Consider the following 27,649-nt stretch of genomic DNA (forward strand, 5'->3'; position numbering starts at 1 on the left):
CCTTTCTAAACCCTTGGATCTACATTTCCTCTTCTCTAGCAACCACATCTTCTCTTTGAAACAAGGTCAAGCGCCCAATCTGAGTCTAGGGTTGAGGATTCCGTCGTTCCATCTTCAACCGATCAATCAGAGGCACATGGAGTGTCGGTAATGCTTTCTTTCAACTTGACTCTTCAAATTTCAGTTTGATCATGCCTAAAATCGTCTATGTTTCGTTTCCCTTCCTGTTTGGCTCAAAATGGCCACTGTGTATTGCACTTACATGGTTTAGAGTTAGGCAAAAACGTCAAGTCGATGAGGGTATCTCTCAGTAGCCCCCTCCCACGCCTTCAGGAAATCGGTTTCCCTCCGAGGCCAGCCGACTCCGTTTTGAGAATACTAACTTTCAGATGATGAGTTGTCGGTATCTCAATCGCTCATATTTTACCAGAATTGCCCTTGACATCATAGAGATAGGTGTGCATTATGGTTTAGATTAGTTATTCCATTGCATGACCACGATTAATTTATATCTATGTAAGGAATTCTATAATAATCTGAGTCCGTCTCATACCGGTGGTCAAGCATATATCACTACGGTCGACGGGATATCCATTGAGTTCACACCTGATGTATTGAGGTCATTCTTAGGATGTAGGTGATCTGCTAGCACATTCATGTGTTTTCCCCAAGTTAATGATCCCCTCACTGAGTCACTTTCCCATGTCTCCATAGATATGATTCATCAGCATTACTTTCATGCTCCCAGGGCTCCCCTAAAATGCATTTTTGATGTCACACGTATGTCAGTCCCTAGTTACATTTTCTATAAGGTTGTCATTGCTTGTCTCCTGCGCATATTAACTAAAGGGCAAGCCAAGATTAGACTTCCTCATTTAGTTATGATGTATGCCTTGGAGCAGCGTCTTGATATTGATGTCGCCCTTCAGGTCTATAAGTCCATCATCCACTTTTCTAGACCAGTTCAAGGAAAGTTATACATGTCATTCTGTCACGTCTTAACACCATTTTTCATCACTAAAGGGATAGATGTCACTAGGGGGTCATTGCATCAGTTGTCCAAGGACTTTGATTAGTTAGAGCCTCGACAGATCTCATTAGCACAGATTGAGTAGCGTGAGGGTGTTATGGTTTGGCGTCGTTGACCTGGCCAGGATGATTCCGACTTAGAGGATGATGCAGAGGAGGTCCCTGCCCCTGTTCCAGGAGCGTAGCGTACGTCCCTGTGGGAGTGAGTCTTTCACTTGGAGGAGTTTGTTCGTGAGGAGTTTCAGAGTGCCCGCTAGCAGCAGACAGAGATGTTTGACATGATGCGGCATTGGGATCTTGCCTACCAGGGCCCTCCTCCTCCTCCTTCCCATGATGATGCTTCGGCGTAATATCTATGTTCTGTTACTTGGTGTCGGGTGCATCTTTGGCTTTGACTTGTTTATTATCTATCACCTTGAACACCTTTGATGTTGTTGTTTCTTCTGACTATGTCTCTTGAGGACTTTGCATATCTCTCTATGCATGACTGCTATGTTTATTTATAAGCTTTTTAGTACTATTTCTTATATGCTTCTGTTTCACTATTAGTATATATTCATGTGTGTATGTGTTTCCCTAGTTTTATGTCTATTTTGTTCGAGGTTTGTCTGATTGATTATTTGGGGAGTATCCTGTGTCTTTAGGGCCTGGTTTCACTTTGCTGGTATTTTTGGATTAACGAGCACGATGGGATTGTTGCTTCCTCTATCCTTTTTGATGTTTGTCAAAGGGGGAGGATGAGACAAGTTTAAGTTAGAAAGTTGTTTTTGAAAATTATGTGATAGAGCATATGTTAAGGGGGAGTTTGGATTTCATGATTTATACTTCATGATTTATGCTTCATGTTTATAATTTTCAAAGTTATTCTTATGTTTAACTTAAACATATTGCCACACATCAAAAAAGGAGAAATTGTTGATACAATCAACCTAGGATTAATTGAACGATCACTATTTTTTATGTGTGTGTCAAAGAGTTTAAGTTAGGTTTTATATTGGTTATAATATGTACTTAAGTTGTGCAGGACTTGATAAATTACACAAGCTTGGAAAGTCTCATATTATGGCTCAGGTCCTTGAAGATTGGTGAAGGATGATACATCCAAGGAACCACAGACAAGGAGCAACGGAGTGAAGAGAAGTGAACCTCAAGGCAAAGTGAAGGATCGCACGAAGAAGAGCTGCAGGCTTGAGTGCATCTGAGGGACAAAGGTTGAGGAGGATGGCTTCAAGGGCAACTCCGGAGAGGATGAGTGAGAATTGTAAATTGACACCAATCGACTGCTAGTTATGACAGTCAATTGGTATAGTTGACTACTCTAGTCGACTGGGAGTGAACAGAATATTTCTTTTTTGCTTAGCTCGTAGATACCAGTCGACTGCTAAAACATGCAGTTGATTGATATAATGCCGTTAGGATGATGACGTACAGAATCTCCGTAGATTTGAACAGGAATTGTAGGCATTATGTGCTACCAGTCGACTGCATGTTTTAGCAGTCGACTGGTATCGGGATTTTCAGCAACATGTATATAAGGTTAGAAGCTTGGAGAGACAAATGCAACTGATGCAAAATACTGTTAAGCTCTCCAAGTGATCTCCAAGCCTTCACACTCTCATTCTCTTCCTCCTAAGCTCATCTTTAATCTTGTGAGTGGAAGAGATAATCTTGTTAAAGATTTCTCCACCTTCATTCTTGAATCGAAAAGGAGAAGATCATAGTGATGTTTGATCGAGTGTGTGTGTGCCTTGGATTAGTCACCTTAAGGAGGTGAAGATCAAGTAAATTAAGGAGTTAGCCTTACTTTCTTATTGTTTTTCAATTTCATTCCTTTTTGTGCTTCCGTTAACAAATTGTAGGTAACAAATTGAATAAAGGCTATTCACCCCCCTCTAGCTGTACGCAAAGGTCCTATCAGTTGCCACTCAACAATGGCGAGCACCTTCTTTAGATCCATCTGAACATGGCATTTGCTAACCATGTGTCCCAAGAACATTACTTCTTGGTTAACAAACTCGCACTTCTCTTTCTTTACAAAGAGTTAATGCTTCTTTAACCGATCAAGTACCATCCCCCGAGTGCTCCAAATACTCTTCCAATGACTTACTGTAGATTACAATATCATCCAAATAAACTACAACAAAGTTGTCAAGGAAGTCATACAACACCTCGTTCATCAAGTTGCAAAAGGTAGTAGGGGCATTTGTCAAGGCAAAGGGCGTGATCAGAAACTCGTAAGAGTCATAATGAGTCACACATGTTATTTTGGCCTCATCTTCTTCTCCAATTCTAAATTTGCCAATAACCTGATCGTAAGTCAAGTTTTGAAAATCATGACGCCTTACTCAATCTATCCAGCAAATCTTACACCAACATAACAGCATACTTGTTTTTCACCGTTACTTTGTTCAAGGCCCTATAATCCACGCACATCCTCAAGCCATCATTTTTTTTTTCTTTTGGAACAACACTAGTGCACCAAAAGGAGGCTTAGATGGTCGAATATACCTTGCCTTCAACAGTTTATTCAATTATTTACGCAATTCAGCAAGTTCTAAAGGAGACATATGGTACGACAAACTTGCAGGAAGGACAACACCAGAGATCAATTCGATTTTATGGTCGACATTTCTCCTTAGGGTGCGTTTGGTTTGGGGTTATCGTTGATAACCTTGGTTACGTTATTCATCCAAGGTTATCAACGAAAACCTTGTTTGGTTTATGTAATCGATAATTTCCGAGTATGTTCCATGCTCGACACGTCAACAAAAGGGGCATGCAACCCGGAATAGGAAAATCTCAGAAAACTGAGGTTTTTCTTGATTCTGGGGTTAACACAATTTTTTTACCCAAAATACCCTCAAAAAATATAAAAATGTGATAAAAAGAAAAATGTAAAGAAAAAAATTTAAAAATTTAAAAAATAAAAAAATAAAATAAAAAACTTAAAAAAACATAAAAAATTTAAAAACATAAAAAACATAAAAATAATAAAAAATTGGGAAAAAAAAACATAAAAATAGGAAAAACTTAAAAAAATTAAAAAAAACGTAAAAAATAATTAAAAACCATAAGAAATTAAAAAAATATATAAAAATAGGAAACAAAATTATAAAACATAAAAATTTAAAAAAAAAAAAACATAAAAAATTAAAAACATTATTTATTTTAAATAAAAATTGGGAAAAATAAAAAAAACAGAAAGAAATAAAAAAATAAAAAAAACACATAAAATAAAGAAAAATGTGAAAAATAAATAAAACTAGAGTTTAAATAATAATAATAATATATGATTAGTTTTGTAACTAAGGGTAATATAGTAAAATATTAAACTAGATTATTTATTAAAATCTTCAAATAAATAAATTTTTGTTGTATTACCTAGGTTGAACCAAATAATATTTGGTTATATTTTATTTCCCATATAATCTTGGTTATGTGATTACTTGAACCAAACATACCCTTAGTGGCAAGTGTTTCGGCAACTCCAAGGATATCACATCTTCAAATTTGGACAGAATGTCTTTGACACCAACTGACAACTCAATATTCTTGTTCGATTTGATGTCGATTAAGACAGTCAAATAAGTTGTTTCGCCTCGCTTTAAGCCTTTCTTCAGTGACATTACAGATATGATGTTTGTCTTCCCCTTTTTCTGGCCCTTACCGTAAGGATACACAGTAGGAACATAACACGGATTTGACTCTTGCATCACCATTGCTCCATCCAAATGAGGCATGACCACCGTCTTCCGCAAGAAATCAATACCCACGATTATTTGGAAATCCTCAAGTGGAATCACCATCATATTTGCCTTTCCAACCCAAGATCCAACAATTAAAGGTGCATTGTAGTCATACCTACAACGGACTGCGCCTTGACCCTTGACATTCACCCATTGATGTAGCTTAGATATTTGCTTATTGACAGCCCATAATCTTCCACCATCTTGGCAGATACAAAGGTATGAGTAGCCCCCGTATCCACCATAGCATTCACACTTGTCCCATTCATTTCAATAAAAATGTATAACAATTGAGAGTGAACTCGCACTATGTCTTCTGACATATTGGTTAGTAATTCGATAAACTCATAATCAATAATTAGGTCAAGCAATTATAAAAGGTTAACAAGCGTAACAAATTTCTGGTCATAATCTTCTCCTTTATCCCCCACCAAGAGGACATTTAACTTCTCGCATTTTGGACAATCTTTAGCAAAATGAGGGCTGTTTCACAAGAAACAACCCTGATTCTCCAAATTATCCTTTCCCCGGGCAGCCGAATGCTCTGTCTTTCCTTTGCCTTGGTTGTTTCCCAGATCCTTCTTTTTGTCCTTCTTGCCGTCTTTCTTCCATTCTCATTTCTTATCCTTGCAGATAAAATTAGACTTGGAAGATGAAGAAGTGTTCAGATTATCTTTACTCATGCGAAGGTCCACCAAGGCATCGACAACAACAATTGCACTAGGCAAATCCTTCACATTTTGCTTTCGAAGTTCAGCCTATGTCCAAGACTGCAAACCATACAAGAAGTTATACAAGTTATCCTCCTCGAACATATTTTGAATATCTAGTATCAAATAACTAAATTCTTTAACATAGTCTCGCACAGAACCACTCTGCTTGAGACGTTTCAAGCCATCTCATGCAATCCATGAGGTGTTGCTTAGAAGAAATTGATCCTTCATCTCCTTCTTCAACCAATCCCACATATCAATTTTCTGTCGATCCGCATTTGTATCATCCACCATGCGGGTTCGTCACCAGAGCTTTGCATCACCAACAAGGTATGTGCTTGCAATTGTTATTTTCTCAGTTTCAAGTACTTTTACAGCCACAAAGTACTATTCCATATCCCATAGGAAATTCTCTAGTTCCTTGGCACTCTGTGTACCTCCAAAGGATTTTGGTTCAGGAACTCTTACCAACGGACGATGAGGCCCTGTTTCTACACTAGAAGTCATTGTTCTTCGCAGAACAATAACTTCAAATCGTAGATCCTCATTGTTCTTCCGTAATTGTGTCATCTCCTCCAGTAAAGATTCTTGGATATGCTCCAGATTAGCCTCCAAGTTGAGAATCTTTACAATTAGATTATAAACATCCTCTCATTCCGGTACCACACCAAGCAAGACTTCCAGAGAAGAAAGTCTTTCTCTAATTTCGTGATTGCCATCAGCCATGTTTCTACGCTCTGATACCAGTTGTCATAGGGGTAATTTTTACCTTAGAAATTTCTTGTGCAATGACCAAACACCACACTTGATTCAACCTACAATTGCACCATCGAAGTGCTATAGAATGCACAAGATAAGACACTAGACAAGCACTAGCAAGAAGAATCCAATGTATAGGAAAAAACTCCCAACCTTTTGTATGAATACTAAAGGATTACAAGTGAATTCTCTTGACAGATTGCTCATACATTCCCTCATGTTCCTTTGCCATTGCCAACCATGCCTATTAATAATTCATAGGCAGAAGTTGGTATGACGGTTACAAGCAGTTACATGGTAGTTTCCTCAACTATTATGGCACATGTCCTAAACTGTCATCCACATCATTTGCTGCCTTGACACCATATCAAAGGCCAGCATGCACCCTTGTGCTTGGCCGATAGTTTTGATTCATGGGCTTGGGCCGAATAGCGACTTTGTTGCATCATCCTTCATGCTGCATTGCATGCACCTGTTGTATGCCATGACTTACGTTTTCTGCAAGTCATGCTTGGCCAAATGCTCAGATTTCACACGTCCAACCTTCGCATATGATCATCACTGTCAAGTCAACCTCCCGTTCAACTTGTGCTTGGACAACCCCCGTATACTACCATAAATCCACCCGCTACTTGACATACCTTACGCACATGCCCAATATATTGAATCCAAAAAGCAATGAGTCAATCTTTATACCCAGCCATACCATCGAGTTAGCTTGGTCCAGGTCCGGGCCACACTTCTGCTTCGATATTACAATTTGACTTAGTCATCTCGTCTCCACTCTCCACCTTGCTAGCGCCGTTATCTAGTAGAAGCAGCGGCTCAAAGTCATGGGTGGGCGAGGAGCCGCAATCTGCAACCCCAAATCCCTCCTCCCGCTTCTTTTCTCCTCTCGTCTCGCGCCCATCCGTCGGATTTCCCATCTTACGGTCCGCATGGCCTCGCCGCCAGATCCCTCCGCCCCTCCCCCTCCCTCCTCCGCCCCCTTCTCCTCCGCCTCCTCCGCTTCCTCCGCCATTGATTTCCTCTCCCTATGCCACCGCCTCAAGGTTATCTCTCTCTCTTGGTTCTTTTGGTTTCTCTAGCACGGCGCGGATCCGCCGCCTAATGCTACGGGTTCTTGGTTTTCTGGTTCTCCTTAGACAACGGAGAGGACTGGGTGGGTGCAGCGTGGCGTCCGAAAGCCGGAGTCTGTGGCAGACCACATGTACAGGATGGGCATCATGTCCCTCGTTTTCGAGGATATTCCCGGAATCAATCGAGACAGGTTGGGGTTTCTCTCATCCTCGTGCCTTAGGGGAATGCCCTTGTGTTGGGTTCTCTGACAGAGTTCCTTGGTTCTTGGTGTTGGGTAGGTGTGTAAAAATGGCGCTTGTGCACGATATTGCTGAAGGTGGGAATGGGCACCTTTGGTTTGCTTAATTACTTAGTTTGTGTTCATTTAATTTGTTTTTTAGTTCCTTTTTTTGATGGATTAATAGTTAAATTTATCACCAAAGACTTAAAAACTCTGCATATTTACCACGGATATTAGTATTGAGAGCATGATCATAAACTTTTTCAGTTTCAACTTTCAAACAAACCCAAAAAAAAACAAACTTTTTAGTTCACAGTGAAAGTGTAGAGTAGAACAAACACAATCTTTCTTAACCCAATTTGACATTGACAACGATCAGCACACCATTGTATTCCAGGATATAATGTGTCAGTGTCTACAAGGTTACATATTTCTCATGGATTTTGGGAATTTGACGACTTAATAGTACTGTATATTTTCCAAAATCTTATTTTCATGGACGCATGCTCAAAATCAGTTATCTATGTGAACTTCACTTAGTTCATGTCATGGTCTAAAACTTCCTTGTGAAACTTCTGGTTTGGCCAACGGACCAAAATGTGGAGTTGATTGGGATGGGGGGTTAAGTTCAAGAACACAGTTGAAACCTGCAGGGAAGCTTCTTTTTCTAAGTTGATGAGACTTGTCCCAATTATATTAGATGGATATGTACATAGGTAGATGTAGTCCCTTGGGGTGGGGCAGTGCAGTGGTTAAGACATGGGGTGTTGCCATATTAAGTCATGGGGTTGGAACTAGGCCTGTCTGTGCATGCTTTCCCCTATGCCTTCGCCATTGTACTAATGACTAGTAGTCACCCGTGATTTACTTCCTCTGTGTTGGTTTAGGGACGGGTTGATAGGGGTGTTGGGGGCAAGTGAATCACCTTTTGCCACATTGAAGCAGTTGATGTAGTCCCCCTCGTGGCGGTGTAGCGGTTGAGGCATGGGGTGTTGCCACATGAGGTATTGGGGTCAAAACTCGGCGCGTCCGAACATGCCTTTCCCCATGTCTTGGCCACCTGCATTAATGGCTAGTAGCCACTAGTGTTGGCTTTTGCCACTTGAAGCAGTTGATGTAGCAAGCAAATCAATTTTGCCACTTGAAGCAGTTGATGTAAGAATAAGTAGATTAAATCCTAAACAAAGATTGTTGGGCTGGTAAAAAGTAGTTTGTAGCTCCTGTATTTTCTTTATAGTTGATGTGACACGCAAAAGGAACCGATGGGAAGCTAAAGCTATTTCTAATTGCTATCTTATGGATTCTTTTGGCTACACATAACTAAGGGCATCTCCAACGGTTTTATGGTAAAGGAAGGTATTTTGTGGCCCCCACTAAAAAGGAAGAAAGAGATTAGAGTCGAACCCAGCTCTTAATTTTTTTCTTGCCACATCAGCCGAGAGAAAATAAGAAGCTTGTAAAAAGCTGCCGTTGGAGATGCTCTATGGAATCATTCTTCTTATGGATTCTTTTTTGCTACACGTAACTAAGGAATCATGCTTCTTATGTCAGGCTAAGCCAGTGTAGGTGGTAATTTTTAACGACTTCTTTCTTTATTGAGAAAACTTGATAGGATCAGTTTCATAAAGCTTTCTCTTGTGCTCAAGACTCTAGTGACTACCTGTAGAGTAGCAATCCAATAGGACATCCATTAAATGACTGAAAGCTTTACCTATAGAGGAGCAATACCCATCCAGCTTCGAGTTGCTTACTTGGTAACTCAGTAGGGTAGCAATGTTCATCCTTACACTGTGAGTTATACGTATGACTGAGGAAAGGAAGACCTATCAGTGCTGTGTATGCTGGTGATTGATCTTGATCATAAGGAAAATCCGTCCTTTTTATGTTGGTCCTTTCAACCATTATGCCAATGTGACTGATAAAATTTGACAGACATGGTCCCCATTTCCCATCATTTCACCAGTTCGTTCAGATTTGATTGATGTGATGGATTCATCGTCACTTTTTTTTTCTTAGCTCTGGCAGTTTGCATGTATCTTTTTTTTACATCGCCACTATCTTATTGTTTAATGAAAATATGTTCAGATAACCTCATCACAAAGACTCTTCTCTTCTATTCCATGATTCTGACAGCTGAGATACATAATCAAGCATTAAAGGAACATAATATTGTCTTCTGTCCTCACTAACTTTTAGTGGAAAATGTAACAAATTTAATTTGATATTATAACTATTTATCTGCCTTATTTTTTTTTTTGACCTAAAATAAGTCTATATTGATATCCATTTTTTTTACTTATTTAAGTTTTGTGTTTATTAATTGTTCCATTAGCCATTGTTGGTGACATAACTCCATCTGATGGTGTCCCAAAGTTGGAAAAGAGTCGAAGGGAACGTGAAGCCTTGGACTATATGTGCAAGGTACTTGGTGGGGGGTCTAGAGGTATGCCTTTTTATCCGGCAGATGCTTAACATAAACTCTAGCGAGTTCTTTCTAGTCACTGTTCTAGTTTTGCACCAATTATCTTCAGTAAAAAAAAATAGGTGAAGTTAGCTTTCACAAACTTTCCATTTCCTAGATTGCTGGTTGAAGCTGAGACCTTTCTGAGCTTACTAAGAATTTTTCATTGGGCAATAATCTCATGTATAACACTAAGATTGGTGTGGGTACTTATGTTTTTCCATTCCTATGGATACTTTGGCAGCTAAAGAGATAGGTGAATTGTGGATGGAATATGAAGATAACTCTTCACCTGAAGCAAAGTTAGTCAAGGACTTTGACAAGGTAAACTCTTATACTCTAATTTGGAGACCGTAGACATTTCTCGACTATTGGTTCACCTCCTATCTTTTGCTAAGCATATATTGACATTCATTATGCCCAGGCTTCTAGCAACGCTGCTTGTTTTTTTATCATATTTGATACTTTCGCATCACATGATCTTCAGGTGACTGTTATCATGCTGATAAGCATCTCATATATTCAATCCGTTATACCCATCTTGTGCATTTTTCATTATTCTGGCTAGATCTATCTTTTTTTGGTCAAATATGACATCAATCATATCAAACTCCAGATCTATCTTTTACTTTTTAATATTGGCATTGAAGGGCTTTACTTTTTCTGATTTACAATTGAACTAGAAATTAATTGTCTAATAAATCAGTTTGGCAATGCAACTTTGGTGTCAACATTACTTTGGCCCAATATGAAGTGTTAATTATGAGATGATCCTAATGGATTCCTCGTAACTTGCAAGTGAGAATCTTGATTCCCATGTTTTTATACTTTAATTTGGATTACATTTGAAGGGATAATAATGCAGATTACCTTCTTTTCTGGTATTTTTTGAAGTTACATATTTTGGCACGCAGTCTTGCCAGATTATCATCTAGTTCTTTTTTATTTGTAATTTTATAGAGGATTTGCATTTCACAGGCTTTGCAGGCAGCCGATTGATGTTCATAGCCTCCTATTTCAAGCAGTGAAACAACTTGAATGAATTTATTAGTCATATTTTAGATAAGTATCCTTAGATGATACTAATTGAAGAAAATATAGTTAGATTCTTGAAATCTGTACCAGGAGACAAAAACTAAAGGTTTTGAGTTAAACACAATTAAGATTTAATCGATAAAATGTGATTTGCTAGTTTCTACAATTAGAAAATGACAAGTGAAGGAACAATCAAATTAGATGGAAAAGAAATTTTTGTGCTTCGATGATCAATTATCACATGTTCTTGCATCCTATTATAACAACTTCCGGGTAGATTATTTTAGTTAGATGTTGAGTCTTGGAAAAAGATTTATTATTTGATATTTTTTATTCACCTCCCTTGACTGGAATATCTATATATTTTAGTTACTGTCCTTTTTCAGTTTTCTAGTTCTTGTGTTATATATGGCGGGAGAGAGAGAGAGGTCCTATCTGAGAAAATAGTGAAAACAATAGCGTAGGATCATAGGCACGTGAGAAAAGGGGGAGGGGGGAGGGGGGGTTGAACATCAAAACCTGAGTTTGACTATTGATGCTAACTGTACCAACAATAGTTTTGAAAACCTTTTCCTAGGTCCAATTTGTTATGAGTTTATTATATGTTGTTTATCAGTTAGCTGCTTTTGAACTTGATGATACTTTTACTGTTTTACAGGTCGAGATGATCCTCCAAGCTCTAGAGTATGAAGATGGTAAGATTTTTCTATGCATCATCATATTAGAATGGACTTTGCTATCATAAAAGCATGGTGGTAGTGGTTCCGGGGTTTGGTTTTATCTATGAACGCGAAGAGTTACACTTTTGTTGGCATGGGCTGACTTTGATAAACAAAAATATAAAAAGTATTGATGCTAACTGTACCAGGCAACATATTCTTGCAGTACAAATTTTGAATTGTTGGTTCTCAAATCTATTGGAGTTCGCAGGATAGTATGTTATCTTCCATTTCCTTTCAAACCTTAGGTATGCATAAGTTTTTATGATTCATTAACTGTTTAAGGACATAGCTTGCTTACTGGTATCATGGACCTTATGCTACCCTTGCTTCAGGTTTTGCTTATACCACAAGTTATGTTTTCCTTCTAGTGACATAGCTTATTGAAGTATACTTTTGTATCACATGAATACGTCCCTTAAACTTTGCTATTTAAGTTTCTTGATACTTGGATATTAATTCTCACAGAGCAAGGAATTGATCTGGAAGAATTTTTTGAGTCTACTGCAGGTACGAGCTATACATGTTTTGTAAAAGAAAAAAAAGACACTTATGTAGATATTCCTCAAACTTATCATAAATAACAGTCTTTGATTATGATTATGACCTACTTCATTGCCAGAAATATTGGCTTATGGAAGAAAAGCTTTGATGAATTTCAGAAAATAAATTAAAACGTATGAAGAAAAACAGTCTTGAGATGACTTTACAAAAATGAGACGCCCGTAGCATTAACTATTGGTGGCTTTTCTTTATTGCCGACATGCCATTAGCTTTGCAGGAAAATTCAAGACCGATGTAGGCAAAGCATGGGCATCAGAAATTGTGTCAAGAAGGAAACGAGGAAAGTAAGCCAGGATCTCGTGTGTGAGCGACTTGGTTCTGCTGCCTCTTGTTTACAAATTGGCAATCAACTCTCAAGCCGCTAATCTTTCTCTAAGCAATTAATGCTCGAAAAGCTGCTACTAAGCTAGGAATAAAAGTGAAATCAGTTTTCATTTTGATGCCAATTGACAATACATTATTTTAGCTTCCACTATCTTTGCTAGAACTCATCCATTGCCATTTCTATTTCTAGTTGAGAACAAAATTCAGCTAATGAAACACCAGCTTGTCATGGTTTGATCTTCTCATTCTCCCTCATGGTAGCAGGCTTCCCAAAGCTCATTGAAAATTTTGTGCTCTTTGTTCTGTATTTAGAAAAATTTCATTATCCTTTTTGCTAAATCTTAATTATTTTTGACCTTATCTTGTATCAGCATCACTGATCCATTACAACTGGATGAACTTCTTCATCCCTGAAATTAAGGTTATATATTTCTGGACAACTATGAATTCTCTGTTGCAAAACCTGAAATGACTCCTGTAAGTTGTAATAATGTCTTGGAATTTGTTTTTGATGCTGCTATTACGCAAGGTAGATTCTTTAGAAAGAAAATTGTACACAACTTTGGATTCTTTTAAATTCCTGATGCAATATTTGAAATTTCATAATCTCCTAATTATTAGCCTATAGCTGAAAAGGACACTCAGGAGATTAACAAGTTATTATCTCCTTTTTCTAAGACTTCTTATCATGTGTGTTTGAATGGATCAAAGTCACTGTCTCATGGCATTTGACTTTTACATTCAGAGATGATAAAGCAAAAAGCACAAAACAATAAAAAAAAATTAATCAGGTTGCCGTATGACGTTGTAAAGTTTGTTTCATGCCTAATTGTGTTAGGTTACATAAGATAGCATTCATATTACAGGAGGCCACCCGAATTGAATTAAGAGAGCGGAGAGCCATAGATTTGGTCGTATCATTATCACATGCGGACAATGCCTACATTGTCAACGCTTACCCTATCTCCTTATGATTCGGGTTATTTCCACTTGAAGCTATGCTTACTCAGCCAATGATTTTTTCTAAATTAACCAGCATTTGCATTTGCATCGCTGTCTTTGGGACGGTGATTGATAAAGAAATTTAATTATTATTATTATTTCTTTCCTTCTTTCTTCACTCTACGTCTTATTAAATATAATATAGCAATAAAGAATTAGAGTTTGAATTTCAATAAAAATAAATAGTTTAAAGATGGATCATGTTTACTCGTAATTAAGTAATTAACACTCCCTCTCCCTTAATCTCTGTTGGGGTGGGATGAGAAATGTTCATTAATAGAAAAGGAAGGGGAGGAAGTAAAGGATTTAGGTTCATTTTGTTTGAGAATGAAAAAAAAGGTTTATTAAGGTAATATATGCTACCTTGTTTGAGAGAAAAGGAAAGGAAGGAACAAGGTAAATATATAAAATTATAAAATTATTCTCAATAAGATAATTTGATTGGGATTTTAAAAAATCTATTTAAATTAGGAATAGTTTTAATGACTTTAATTATTAAAAATTTAAATTTACTGTGCTATCCGTTTCGACAAAGCTTCTCTTCCTCACTAGCACACTCAACGCCGCCGTTGCTCTACCTCTGTTGGTTCGTGCATCCCCTCCACAAGTTGTCGGTGTTGCCTGCTCCACTGTAGTCGGCATCGTCTCCCTCGCTCCACCGTCCTCGCCGTCTACATCGCCACCATCTTGTGTGCCTTCATCCACTTAAGACAAGGGCCAAGGCCACCGTCAACCCCGTCGAAATAGGGATGAAATTTAAATAATTTTTTATTATTTATTTACCCCTTCTTTACCCTCCGATACAAGGAATTCGATAATTATCTTTTTCCCTCACTGAAATTAACGCTTACTCCTTTTTATCCTTCTTCACCTGTTTAGCTCACTCTTTGTCAAACGAAATTAAAAGTTCTCCCTCCCCATACCTCACCTCCTCTCCCAAACACTCCGTAAGTTACAAAATTATCAAACGCACGAGTCCAAATGCCAAGTCAAACCCCCCAAGCTCTCTATGAGACGCACAGCCAATAACCAAAGAAAAGAGAGCCCTCCGCATGGGTCTCTTATGGGGCCCACGCTCGACAACCAATGGAAAACCCTCCTTATGACGGGTAAAAATGAGACCTTTCTGCCCGCACTTTTTCTATATATATACTCTCTCTCTCTTCACCGCTCCACCAATAGCCAAAGAGGCAAGAGAACCCCTCTGCTTCTTCCTTCTTCGCTTCCGTAGATAGAGACTGAGATTGAGAGAGGGGAGCGATGGTTCGCTTCAGCAATAACCTTATCGGGTTCCTGAACATCATCACCTTGTTGCTGTCGATCCCCATCCTGAGTGGAGGGATCTGGCTGGGGCGGCGCGCCTCCACCGATTGCGAGAAGTTCCTGCAGGGCCCCATCATCGCCATCGGCGTCTTCCTACTCCTCGTGTCCATCGTAGGAATCGTCGGCGCTTGCTGCCGCAACTCCTGCCTCCTTTGGATCTACCTCCTCGTAATGTTCATCCTCATCATCCTCCTTTTTTGCTTCACCATCTTCGCCTTTGTCGTCACCAATAAGGGCGCCGGGGATGCGGTATCTGGACGCGGGTTCAAGGAGTACCGCCTCGGTGACTACTCCAACTGGCTGCAGAAGAGGATGGAGAACTCCAAGAACTGGCGGCGGATTAGGAGTTGCATCCAGGATAGTGATGTCTGCCAAAGCCTTCAAAAGAACGAGTCGTTCAACCAGTTCGTGAATAATAACCTCTCTCCTATCCAGGTTGGTGCTCTCATGTTGCTATACTCTTGAATCTGAAAATTGACTTCTTTTTATCATCGACCGAGTCCTCGATTAGCCATGGGATTCTTTGTTTCTTATATGCGGAAATGTTGGGTTTCAAATACCTATTTGAAGCCGATTGCTATGGACTTTGAAAAACGAGTTATTTTGGATCTAGGGTTCCATTGGTCGTCCCTTTTCTATGAACCTCTTTGAGGCTTGTCCGTTACTTTATATTTTTATCTTTACTTGTTTGTTTCAGTGCAAGCTATGATTTTTTTTTTTTTTTCGAAAAAGTAATCTTGATTCCCGTGGTTAGGTTCAAATCTCAAGGATAATGGGTTTTGTAGGTTCCATTTGAGCAAATGATTTAATTTTACTGAACATTAAGTTTGATCTCAGCAGACTGGATAGAAATGTTCCTCTACGTTAGCTGTCTAGATAACGTCTCTCTGTTTTCTTTGGAAACAAATATTTGAATTTGATGATGATCGAGGTCTGGAACACACTCCGCAGTCGAACAATCATAGAAAAGACGGATTCTTGCAGGATTTGGTTAGGCTTTATCTTCAGTGTATCATTTTCTGAACATTAAGTTGAATCTTCCTTTCTCTGCTTTACTTTTGTATTGGATGGTATTTCTCAGTTTGTGCGATCCTTCTTTACTCTACGGGATTCTCTTTTTTCTTATCTCCAGGACGCCTTGTTTATTGTCCTCTGATTATTTAATTTCGGTAGTTGTGTGAAAGTTTGATATTGAATACCAGGCGCTTTATTTTATTAGTCGAATACTAAATTTAATAGACTCAGTCTTCTTTCTTGTAAAGGTTGAACTCCTTTTCTTTTTTGATGATTTTCCTTGCTACATCTTTTACTTTGCATCACCTATTAGAAAATTATTTAGGTCAACGCACACAATTCTTTTGAACCTGCAACATGAATTTTTTTTATTTTTTGAACCAGCAACTAGCTTATATATTATGTCATATGATGTGTTTTCTTATTCATTGAAACTAGTGTTCTTATATGCTTTGTCAGTTCATTGGAGAGTAGCTGCCTCTTTTTATTAAATGTCGTTTGGTTTTAATCAAATTTTTATTAGAAAACTTCCCAAAAAATTCTAACATAATATATTGTTACGCTTGAAATTGCAAAGTATCAAATCATAGCTATGGAGATTTTTTAGATTGTAGCTTGGAATCAGACTTCACTGTCGCCTCTTTCCAAAATGGCCTGAACTTCAAAGAAATTTGGAAGTTTTTTATTTTATTTTTTGTGATGAATGTAGACACTATCATATATATTCATTGTCTAACTGAATTTCAATTTGTTTAGCTGCTAGGTGGTTATTAGTTCACTTCGATTGTTCTCTTAATGCAGTAGTCTTATTATTTCAAGTATACTGATTCCTCTATTTATCAAACTTATTCATGTCACTTTTAAAATTCAACTAGTTCACAATCAGTGTTTGATTCCCAAGTAACCTAACAAATGCACCAAGTCTATTATCCAGCTATCGATAATTCCTGGATATGTATGCTTCATTAGCATTTCCATGTTTAGAATCTTGCCCTCCTCTATATCTGCCTTTGAACATTCCTTGCATGTGTCAGATCTTTAAAGTTTACATGTTTCATCTGATCATTCTCGTAGTCGATTGTCATTTCCATCCTGTAAATTTCAACATTATACCAGGATACTTGCTATTTTTCCTCCCACTAAAAGTTGCTATAAGCAGCTTTTCTTGAAATAGTAGTACTCGTTGTTTGTCATCAAGCATTGATAAGAATCCTGATTGTTGACTAAAGCCACTAGATTATCATCCGATAGGATTCCTAATGTTTGTTGGCATGTTTTTGAAAGGTTGTTTCAGAAATGTGACTCCTCGTGCTGATAAATACTTAGTAAGCTTGTGTATATCTTAGTGTCTGGTTTGTTCCATTCATTTTTGTTCTTGCATTTTATCCAATCTTTCACCGTCTCATTCTTGTATTCATATTTACTTGTGTTTTTGCTCTTGCATCAGTCTGGATGCTGCAAGCCTCCTACAGATTGCAACTTCACATACGTGAATGAGACATACTGGAATAAACCTGCCGGCTTCACTTCAAGTGATATTCAAGACTGCAATACGTGGAGTAACGACCAGTCTGCCCTGTGCTATGACTGCCAATCTTGCAGAGCTGGAGTCCTTGCAAACATCAAGAATGATTGGAAGAAGGTTGCTATAGTTAATATCATTTTCCTGATCTTCCTCATCATCGTGTACTCGATTGGATGCTGTGCCTTCAGGAACAACAGGAAGGACAATTCTTACACAGGATACAACAAAGCATACCCTTGAAGAATCTGGTACTTAGCAGCCATCCCTAGCTTTTGTTGCTCTACCTTCTGATTCTTTCCTTGTATATCCTAGTTATATATATATATACACTTTGCCTTCAGCATCTTTGGGTGTATCGGTGAATGATAAAAACCCTATTTCCATTCAGTCAGGGGATGTTTCTTTGCTATTTGGGGCCTCAGCTCTCACGACATGAAGCATATTTGATATTTTTGGTGTAACACTTCTGGAGGTTGTATGAATATATGGTTTCAGGAATGTCGATTGCATCCTTCACTTTATATCAGGGTTTTCAGCATCTCGAATGTTTAGCTCTATGGATGAATGTTAAAACCCTATTAACTATGGTATACTCTGTTGTTCATGTGATGTTTCTTTTCTGTTTGGGTCCTCAGCTTGCAAGATATATCACCTTTCATGTGACATATCCAACTTCTTTTTTAACACAAATTAATCGTCTTGATATCAGACATACTTTAGCCCAAGGTCAAGCTTTGACCAAAGGGACTAGCATCTTGAGTAACCCAATGAATGACTTGTTACATTGATTTCTTAACAGTGAGCAAACCACGCACAGTTAGATGTGGATGCAAAACTCGATCAGACGTTAATTTCTTGGTACAATTGTTAAAGACTTTTGATAGCTCATACTTCATATTTGTTAGACCATGCATTTTAGGTTTGAACAGGCCACACGGAATATTGCTGTCAACTTTTCCTTGTCTTCATTCATGCCCCACCCTCTGCTCTTTGCAGCTTGGAAGCTACCATCTTGCGTGCGTTGGCTTCAAAACCCCAACACTGAAAATTTAAGTACCCATCCTGTCGCATAAACCCCATAATTGAAGTCTAATGCTTTCTTTTTTGTGAAGCTTCAACTCGATCCCAGTCTAATTGTTTGTATACAAGTAACTGGTGTGTGGTTAACTCCTGCATTCAATTCACGCATCATTATTGATGCTGGTTCAGACGCAATGGTCTCAGAGGTATTTTTGTGCAGCAAGAAAGACAAACGAGATTGGTATGTAAGAGAAGAATTAAATTATATTCTCTGCTCTGCTCTGTTCTGTCTTCATATTATTTCAGGGCCCTCCTCATTCAATTCTCCCACTTCCTTACGCATCAGCACTTGTTGCATGCCAATGGCCAAACCCTCTCCAAGACTCTACTTCTCCCCTTGTCGACTTCTGCTATGGCTATGTGTGTATATATATACACAAACACACAGCGATGGAGATGGAACTGGTTGAGAAGTTATAATTAGGCGAGGAGAGCCTTGTTGGAGAAGCAGGTCACGTGTGCAATGCCTGTCTCGACGGTGTTCCTGCACGTGATCCTCTTCCCCAACATGGATTCCTCACCTGCGAAGCTTTCTCCTGTCGAGTGGTTCCCTCTGTCTCTGTTTCTGTTTCGAGGAATTGATGCTGATGTTCGTTCATTGCGATCTTTGCAGGTTTAAGAGGAGACTGAAGAAGAAGGCAAAGAGTATAGCAACATGATCAAGAGAGTCCAGTTGACCTTTGATATCTCCATAATTGAGATACGCCATTAATAAATGCTTTAGGAGAAGATTGAGACGACCTTCTGTGTGGCCATTGCAGATGGCAAGAACCACACGAATTTATCAGTGCCATTAGTCACCGACAATCCACAGGCATGGTGTGGTGCTAAGAAGTTTGACATTTCTCTCAAATAGTGAGGCTTCAATTTTTTACTTGGCATGTGAAATGTGAGTTGGAATCGTCTACAGCAGATATTTTTTACTTTGACATTTTCTAACTTTTGAAATGCAAAATATTAATTAAAATTTTATATTCAAGTTTTGATAATATTTTTTAATTAATAAAATTATTAAAATTTTTATTTTTTAATGCAAATAAGACTTTATTATTTTATTTCAATTTGATCATCCTTTAAAATTTAACGTTATTGTTTGTATAAATATAATAAAATAATAAATAAATATTAACTTTTATTTAAACTAATTAAAATGAGCATCAATAAAAATAAAGAAAAAAAATAATCCGAATAAAAAAATTATTCTCAAATATTAAACAATAATATAAGTCAAATAGCTTATAATTTATTATCGAGAAGGTGATCTTGAGAAATATGAGAATTGATTTAGTTTTGATTTTTATTTTCCTTAACGAGAAAGGAAATGAATGATTGATATTTTGCGTTCGATAGATGAGGGACCCTTGCTTTCTATTGTTACCAAGGAAGAGGAGTGTTATTTTGTGTAATAGATGAGTAATTCTTACTTTCTATTTCTATAAAGGAAGAGAAAGCAAAAGTGTGGAAGGAAAATGCAAGGGAGAAGCAAGACGTCCTTTGAGAGATTAAATCACTGGCAATGGAGAGGAAGAGAGGGAGATCACTGACAAAAGAGAAAAAGAGTAGGATTCTAGTGATGATTGTAAGAGAGGTGATAGATGCATTTTTTTTTTTGTTTAGAAATCTATGAAAAAAGTAATAGTTGGTTGGGTTTTTAAAAAATAAAATAATCGTGTGAATGAGGAAGTGTTCATTATTATTTTTTTAAAAATAAAATATGTAATTAAAAAATAATTAAGAAAAATTTTAATATATAATTAGTCAAAAATATTAGTGTTTTGGGAGCTCTAATAAAATAGGGACTCTAGACATAGGCATAAGCTTTATGCCTTAAGTCAACTATGGTAAAAACTCTGTGCTATGGTAAAAGCCTTCGACGACCACAAAAATTTGAAGAAAATTGAGAACATTGAAAAGAGTTAGAATGGAGGCTTAGATGAATCTTGACAAAATTCATTTGCTGTTCAAGTCAAGTCATGACGGAAAAAAAAAAAATAATATATCAAGAAAAAATACATGGAAAAGAAATGCATTGTGTGCAAACCTGTCCCTAGCATGAACAACTACTTTTTTAATATTATCTTATAAAATTGTCAGACGGATCAATCTATAACGTGACGAGGTGGGTTAACCTGTGACGGACTATCCATGTGGCGGAGCAGGACGGATTAGGAAATTCCTAATCTAATTTAAGCTAAGGCAGATTGTGAGTTAGATAGACTAACATGACCCATTAAATTTTTTTTTTTTAGAAAAATAAAGCAAATAGTTTACTCCAACAATATAGTCCGTGTTCATCTCTAACATTTTAACTTGTAATTATTGACAAACCAGTATTCACCAAATCACAATTGCATGCTATTTATTTAACATTTTTTTATAGATTTTAGATACGTTAGACAATTCAATGATGCTGGTCAAGCTCAGGTTTATTTTATTATCGGCACATCTAAATTGACGCTTGTTTCTACCTAGTTTGAAACTCCTTGTTTTCTTCTCACACAAAAAGTTCAGAAAGATTTTTGGTATAGTTTAATGTTTTTCAGTATATCCATCTTTATCGTTATTTCTAAAACAAGTTGACCAGCCTAGCAGGTCTTCTGAAATGCAGATTCTGGATAACAGTGAGACATGTTTTGTTCCCAGCGAAGTTGCCTCCTTGTGACGTATCAGATGGCAGGTTGAGGTTGTTAATATTAACCTTTTATTAATTATAAGATGATAAGATGATTGTAAAAATTTATTTTGTATTATATTTCATTATTAATAAAAAATAAAATTAATTATTATATTTATTTTAGTTTAGTATCGAATGAATAAATATAATAATATCTTTAGATAGTAGATTATATTCTATAGCATATCAATTGGTTGAATTGATAGCGAGATATTATACATATATATAGAACATTACTTTTAATTATTCCTAGTCAAACATTAATATGTAAGGACAATATTAATGCGTTGAGACTAGTATGTAGGTCAATGGATAACTTAATCTCACAAATCATGGATATGAGATATCAGGTTGATACATGGGTATATATTAGAGAATATGTACTGAATGACCCGCCATGAGAATATTTCATGGATCGTTATATGAGTGTTATAAACATTCTCATGTGACTATTAATATAAATAGTCCTTAGAACTGAAGTCACTACGGTTCCCTACATAAGAAGTTGTATACTTTGGTATCGGTAAACGTCACTTGTAACAAGTTAGAATATAAAGTCGATCACTGGGTATACAATAAGTTATGCGGAGGGATGTGAGTGATGTAGATAAGATCTATCCCTTCTATATAACGGAAGTGATATTTCTGGGTCCCTTGATTAGTAGGACACAAGAATGCATGGTCATGCTCAAATGAGTCAATATGCGATATTGAGCTTATTTGATTGAGTGTGTCTACTTAGAGATCAAGAAACACAAAGATTGATAAGAGGATGACACGTTATATGCTTCATTAATCAATCTAGATATCAAGGATAGAAGGATTGAGCCATACAAGATAATAGACACGGAAAGGTTAGGTCGAATCTCGACATTCTCGTCACTTGGGTAGGAATGATGCATTGCTAGATGTCACTCATTACTTATGTATCTAAAATGATTTTAGATGCATTGCCAACGTTACGAGAGCCTATTAGGTCACACACAAAGAACACGTTGATTTGGAGATGAATTATAGAGTTAAGTCTAATCCGAATATACACATTGAGTTAGAATCGAATGAATTCGGATTAGACTCATTGAGTAATGAGTTAGACTCATTGGTTTATTGGGTTAATGGTTTATTGGTTTAATGGTTAATCCAATATACTAAATCCAACCCATTAAGATTAATGAATATTAATAGAGATTAATACATCATTAATCAAAAAGGAATATCAAGAGACAAATACATTTTTGTATTCATTGGATGAGTACAAAATGTCATTTTGTAAAAGTAACCTTTAGGTGAAGTAACCTTTTTGGTAAAGTAACCTATTTGGTAAAGTAACCCTTTTGTGAAGTCACCTTATATAGATGAAGTGACCTTTTGAGTGATTGTGATCTTCTTAGTTTTTGCTCTTCTTCCTTCTTCCACTCTTGGCCAAAACTTCCACAAGAGGTTGCTAGCACAATCTTTGGTTGTTTCTTTCTCCATTTCGTGAGTTCATGAGATGAACGGAGAACGTGTTCGTGTGGATACGGTAGAGGCGCGGATGTGTTAATCGCGCTGAGATCTACATCCTAAAGAAACGTTGCTGTCGGGATTGCGAAGGGCACGCAGCAAAGACATATATCTTTTAACAAAACTTAGTATATGGTTTCCTTTGCATGAATCTTCTGGATAGGAACTTATTTTTCCGCTGCGCTTTTTCGGCGTGTTTATCGCTATACTTCCTAACAGTGGTATCAGAGCCACTTGCAAAGGCATATACTAAGTTGTAGTAAATTTTGATATGTGATATAGAAATGCATGAGATTTTACTATGATTTACGTGATTATGAGTAAGATTTAGGTCAACGGTCTTAGCTAAAGTTTTGTGGGTAGCGGGGTCTCGGACATGACAACAACTCATACAATGAGTATGCAACTTCTGGGGCGCTGCCCCTTCACCCCACAAAGGGTGCTGCCTCCTTGTCCCCCACCCGCTAATCGACTAGTGGGAGCACTGTGGCATTGCGACTCATAAGTCTTTGTTTAAATCAAGTAGATTTTATGTCATAAAATATTGTGAATGTTATGTGACATGGTGCATGGTTATGACCCTTAACTCCGATGTGATTGGATGTGTGTTGTAATTCATAATACGACCTGCGTGTCGTGCCTCTCCCTTTTCTTTCTTGTTGTAAATTTAGACTACCCTCGAATGTAACTCGAGCTTTCTTTAGGTTTTGTAATGTACAAATTAGAGAAGAACGAGACTACTGGATGACGGTGAAAAAGGGAGGAGGACAACAACATATGACGACCGAGGAAACACTTAGAGAAGATGTTTTGACCTAGGTTGACCTTACGATCTTCTCATTGGCTTGAGAGGATCATAGAAAATGGAGACATAGCCATGTCACGTTTATTTTATGCATATATGTGATGTATGCCATGATATGCCATGCGATGCATGTGTAGTTTAATCATGATTAGATCTCTTTTATATATGTCTACCAAAGTTTGGTACTTACTTCTAGCTCGATCAATTGTAGTCAAGTTTTGTCAAAGCAAAGTGACTCGATTTATCTTGCTAGAGTGCGACAAGACAATTGTGATGTCCGACTATTAAACTTTGGATGTGATTTAACTAAGTTGAGAACTTAGAGGTATATCCCATATAATGAAATTTAAATTATACTAGTCTTGGACGATTAGCCAAAGCTAACTCAAGATGAGTTATAATGTGGATTTCATAAGATGAACAAATGAACAAATAGTCTTATTCACCCAATGATACAAGAGTTACATATGATGTAATTGGTAAACGTTGCCTACCTATGTTATACTAAGTCTTGGGTGATTAGCTAAAGCTAACTCAAGATGAGGTATAATATGGATCTTGTCCCACATGAATGCCAACGCGATTGGACTTGGAGCTAGTAGTGTGGGTAACACCACATCCATGACTTGCTCCTACTAAAGCTTTACAATTCAATGGGAGAATCATTTAATTAAAGACCTAATTAAATGACCTAAATATGATACTTATTTCTGTATTTTATTGTTGTAGATCATCATGTCGTCAAATACATTGAATACTCTCTCTCTCTCTATGATCTGCCCTTGATAAGGACAAGCTCAATGAAACTAACTTCCTAGACTGGTACAGAAATCTGAGAATAATTCTCAAGCAAGAAAGAAAATTGTACGTCCTAGAGCAACCCATTCCTGAAGCACCCCCCACGACTGCCACTAGAGCTGATAAGGATGCTTATAAGAAGCATCAAGATGATGCATTAGATGCATCATGCCTTATGCTTGCCACCATGAACTCTGAGCTTTAGAAGCAACATGAGAACATGGATGTTTATGATATGGTTGAACATATTTGATAACTATATCAAGGGCAAGCAAGGCATGAGAGATTTGAGATCTCCAATGCAGAATGCAAGAAGAAAGTCCCGTAGGGCCTTATGTGCTCAAAATGATCGGGTATGTGGAGAATCTACAACGATTGAAATTTTTATTAGGCCAAGAATTGGCCACTGACTTTATTTTACAATCATTGCCTGAAAGCTACAGTCAATTTGTCATGAATTATAACATGAATCAAATTGACAAGCCATTGCCTGAGATATTAAGCATGTTGAGAACTGCTGAACTCAACCTTAAGAAGGCAAAACCTAGTACCATTTTGATGGTGCCAAAGAGTAAAGGCAAGTGGAAGCCTAAAGGTTAGGGTAAGACCCAAGACAAAGGCAAGGGTAAGACTCATGCATTGAAACCCAAAGGTGGGGTTGCTAAGGAAGGAACCTGGTTCCACTGTGGTGAAAATGGACACTAGAAGCGGAACTGCAAGTTGTACCTAGAGGAAGTGAAACAGAAGAGAAGTGAGACTTCTACCTCAAGTATAAATGTTATAGAATCCAATCTATCTATTTCTTCTTCATGGGTATTAGATACCGGGTTTGCATATCATATTTATACTAATGTGCAGGGGCTGAGAAATAGTAGATCTTTGACAAAGGGCGAAGTGGACCTACGAGTAGGCAATGGTGCAAGAGTTGCTGCTATAGTTGTAGAAATATATTCCTTATATGTTTCCACTGGGCTTGTTTTAGAACTTCAAGAGTGCTGTTTTGTGTCTGCCTTACCTAAGAACATCATCTTTGTTTCTTGTTTGGACAAGAAAGGATTCTCATTTGTATTAAAGGATAAATGTTGTTCCGTTTATTTCAATGAAGTGTTCTATTGTAGTGCATATCTCGTGAATGGACTCTATGTTCTAAACTTTGACAAACCAATCCATAACTAAATACCAAACGGTTCAAGTCTAATTATTTGAACCAAACATATCTATGGTATTGTCACTTAGGTCACATAAATGAGAGTCACATATCTCAACTCTATAATGATGGACTTTTGTACTCATTTGATTTTGAATCATATAAGGTATGTGAATCTTGTATTCAAGGCAAGATGACAAAAACATCATTTAATGGACATAGCGAAAGAGCTAATGACTTGTTAGGACTCATACATACTGATGTATACGACCGTTTCAGAATAACAGCTAGAGGAGACTATCATTACTTCATTACTTTCACTGATGATATTAGTGGATATGACTGTGTGTATATGATGAGATATAAGTCAGAATCCTTTAAAAAGTTTAAAGAATTCAAGAATGAAGTACAAAACCAACTTGGTAAGCGTATTAAGATGCTTCGATCAGATTGAGGTGGGGAATACCTTAGCCAAGAATTTTATGACCATCTCATTGAGTGTGAGATCATATCTCAACTTACTCCACCTAGCACACCACAATGGAATGTGTTAGTTAGTCCTAGGAAGATCGTACCGGTTCCATTATACAAAAATTTTGTACAAGTGTCAAACCTTTCCTAATAACCTACCGTGTTCTTTAGAAGTTAAATTAGGAATCGCAAAAGGAACTTAACATTATTGATTCCAAATTTAACTTATCTGTTCTTAATGATTTAGACTTGGATCGCAAGCGGAACTTAATACTATTGATCCAAATCAACCTATGTTATAAATTCAATTAAATATTAATTTCTAAAATTGGGTTCCAGGGCTGCATGGCGAGGCACATGACCTTCTTGGGTATGGGAGCATCCACCATCGCCTAGACAAAGCCTTTTAAGGAAAGCTAATATTTAATTTCCTTATATAACTTTAGGTTTAACCAAAAAGAACAATCGAATCACAAATTCAAAAAACAAAGAAAAACACAAACTCGAATTACAATTCGAAAAATTAGAATCTAATGCCTCTTGTGTTTGGAATTCATACAAAAGAAAAACTAGTATGATGCGGAAAATAATTACTAGTTATACTTTCCTTTGTATGCAACGACCTCTAGATCTTCTACCGTATTCCTCTTCTTATCCCGGACGTTGTGTGGGCAACGATCTACCGAGATGAGAACCACCCAAGCCCTTCTCCTTCCTCCTTGTAAGTTTCGGCCAAACCAAGAATCCTCCAAGGATGTATAATTTCGGCCACCACCACCAAGCTCCAAGGGATGCAAGAAACAAAGCCTCCTTTCTCTCCTTCTTCTCCTAGCTAGAACTAGCCACCATCAAAAGCTCCAAGAGAAGGATGAAACCGGGCACTAAAGAAGAAGAGAAGAGGAGAGGGAGAACCTCTAGGGCCGGCCACACCAAGGAGGAAAAGAGAGGAAGAAATAAAATAGAGTCGTTAGCCATAAAGGCACCTCTACCCCTCTTTTATAATCCTTAGTCTTGGCAAATAAGGAAATTTAAATAAAAACTTATTTAATTCCTTTGCCATGAAAAGGAAAATTTATTTAATTAAAAAAAAATAATTTCCTTTTCATTATTAACATGGCCGACCACCTATAAACTCCAAACAAGGAAAGTTTTAATTAACACAAAAATTAAAACTTCCTAATTTATTTCCGGAAATTTATAAAAAAATTCTCAAATAATTTTTCCCTTCATGGTGGGTTATAAAAGGAAATTTTATAAATTAAAATCTTTCTTTTAAACATCTGGATGATTTCCAAAAAGGAAAGTTTTCTCTAAAATTAAAATCTCCTTTTAATCTACAAATAAGGAAAAATATCAAATCTTCTCTTAACTTTCTTTTATAAAACCATGTTATCCACATAAGAAAAGATTTTAAATAAAATCTTTTTAATTTTATTAGGACCGGCCACATCATGCTTGTGCTCCAAGCATTGGCCGACCCCTCCATCTTTGCTCAACCCTTTGCTTGGCCGGTCCAAGCTTGGTCTCCAAGTTTGCTTGGCCGACCCCTTTGGGTTAGGTAAGGAGTGGGTATGGGGTGGGTATAAATCTCTATATACAAGAGGCTACGATAGGGACCGAGAGGAGGAATTGGTTTTAGTCTCCCGATGAAATTAAG

At 37.3% G+C, this 27,649-nt stretch overlaps 2 protein-coding genes across 6 annotated transcripts; both read left to right on the forward strand.

The window, feature by feature from the left end:
* The first annotated feature begins 7,045 nt into the window (after positions 1-7,045).
* Positions 7,046-12,895, forward strand: LOC121976559 (5'-deoxynucleotidase HDDC2-like). Of its 2 annotated transcripts, none has more exons than XM_042528756.1 (8): positions 7,046-7,299; positions 7,393-7,517; positions 7,606-7,643; positions 9,880-9,990; positions 10,253-10,332; positions 11,702-11,738; positions 12,231-12,272; positions 12,536-12,895. In XM_042528756.1, exons 1-8 carry the CDS (start codon positions 7,081-7,083, stop codon positions 12,562-12,564), a joined length of 681 nt encoding a protein of 226 aa, XP_042384690.1. In that variant the 5' UTR covers positions 7,046-7,080; the 3' UTR covers positions 12,565-12,895. The 2 variants fall into 2 exon arrangements, with proteins under 2 accessions (XP_042384690.1, XP_042384689.1); XM_042528755.1 differs by having other exon boundaries at positions 7,049-7,299; positions 12,544-12,895.
* Positions 12,896-14,820: 1,925 nt separating this feature from the next.
* Positions 14,821-19,468, forward strand: LOC121976560 (tetraspanin-7-like). Of its 4 annotated transcripts, none has more exons than XM_042528760.1 (3): positions 14,821-15,410; positions 17,437-17,762; positions 19,208-19,468. In XM_042528760.1, exons 1-2 carry the CDS (start codon positions 14,913-14,915, stop codon positions 17,752-17,754), a joined length of 816 nt encoding a protein of 271 aa, XP_042384694.1. In that variant the 5' UTR covers positions 14,821-14,912; the 3' UTR covers positions 17,755-17,762; positions 19,208-19,468. The 4 variants fall into 4 exon arrangements, with proteins under 4 accessions (XP_042384694.1, XP_042384692.1, XP_042384693.1 ...); XM_042528758.1 differs by lacking the exon at positions 19,208-19,468 and adding an exon at positions 17,856-18,035; XM_042528759.1 differs by lacking the exon at positions 19,208-19,468 and adding an exon at positions 17,903-18,035.
* Positions 19,469-27,649: the final 8,181 nt, after the last annotated feature.

Source organism: Zingiber officinale, chromosome 4B (genome assembly GCF_018446385.1).
Source record: "Zingiber officinale cultivar Zhangliang chromosome 4B, Zo_v1.1, whole genome shotgun sequence".
NCBI classification, from domain to species: Eukaryota; Viridiplantae; Streptophyta; class Magnoliopsida; order Zingiberales; family Zingiberaceae; genus Zingiber; species Zingiber officinale.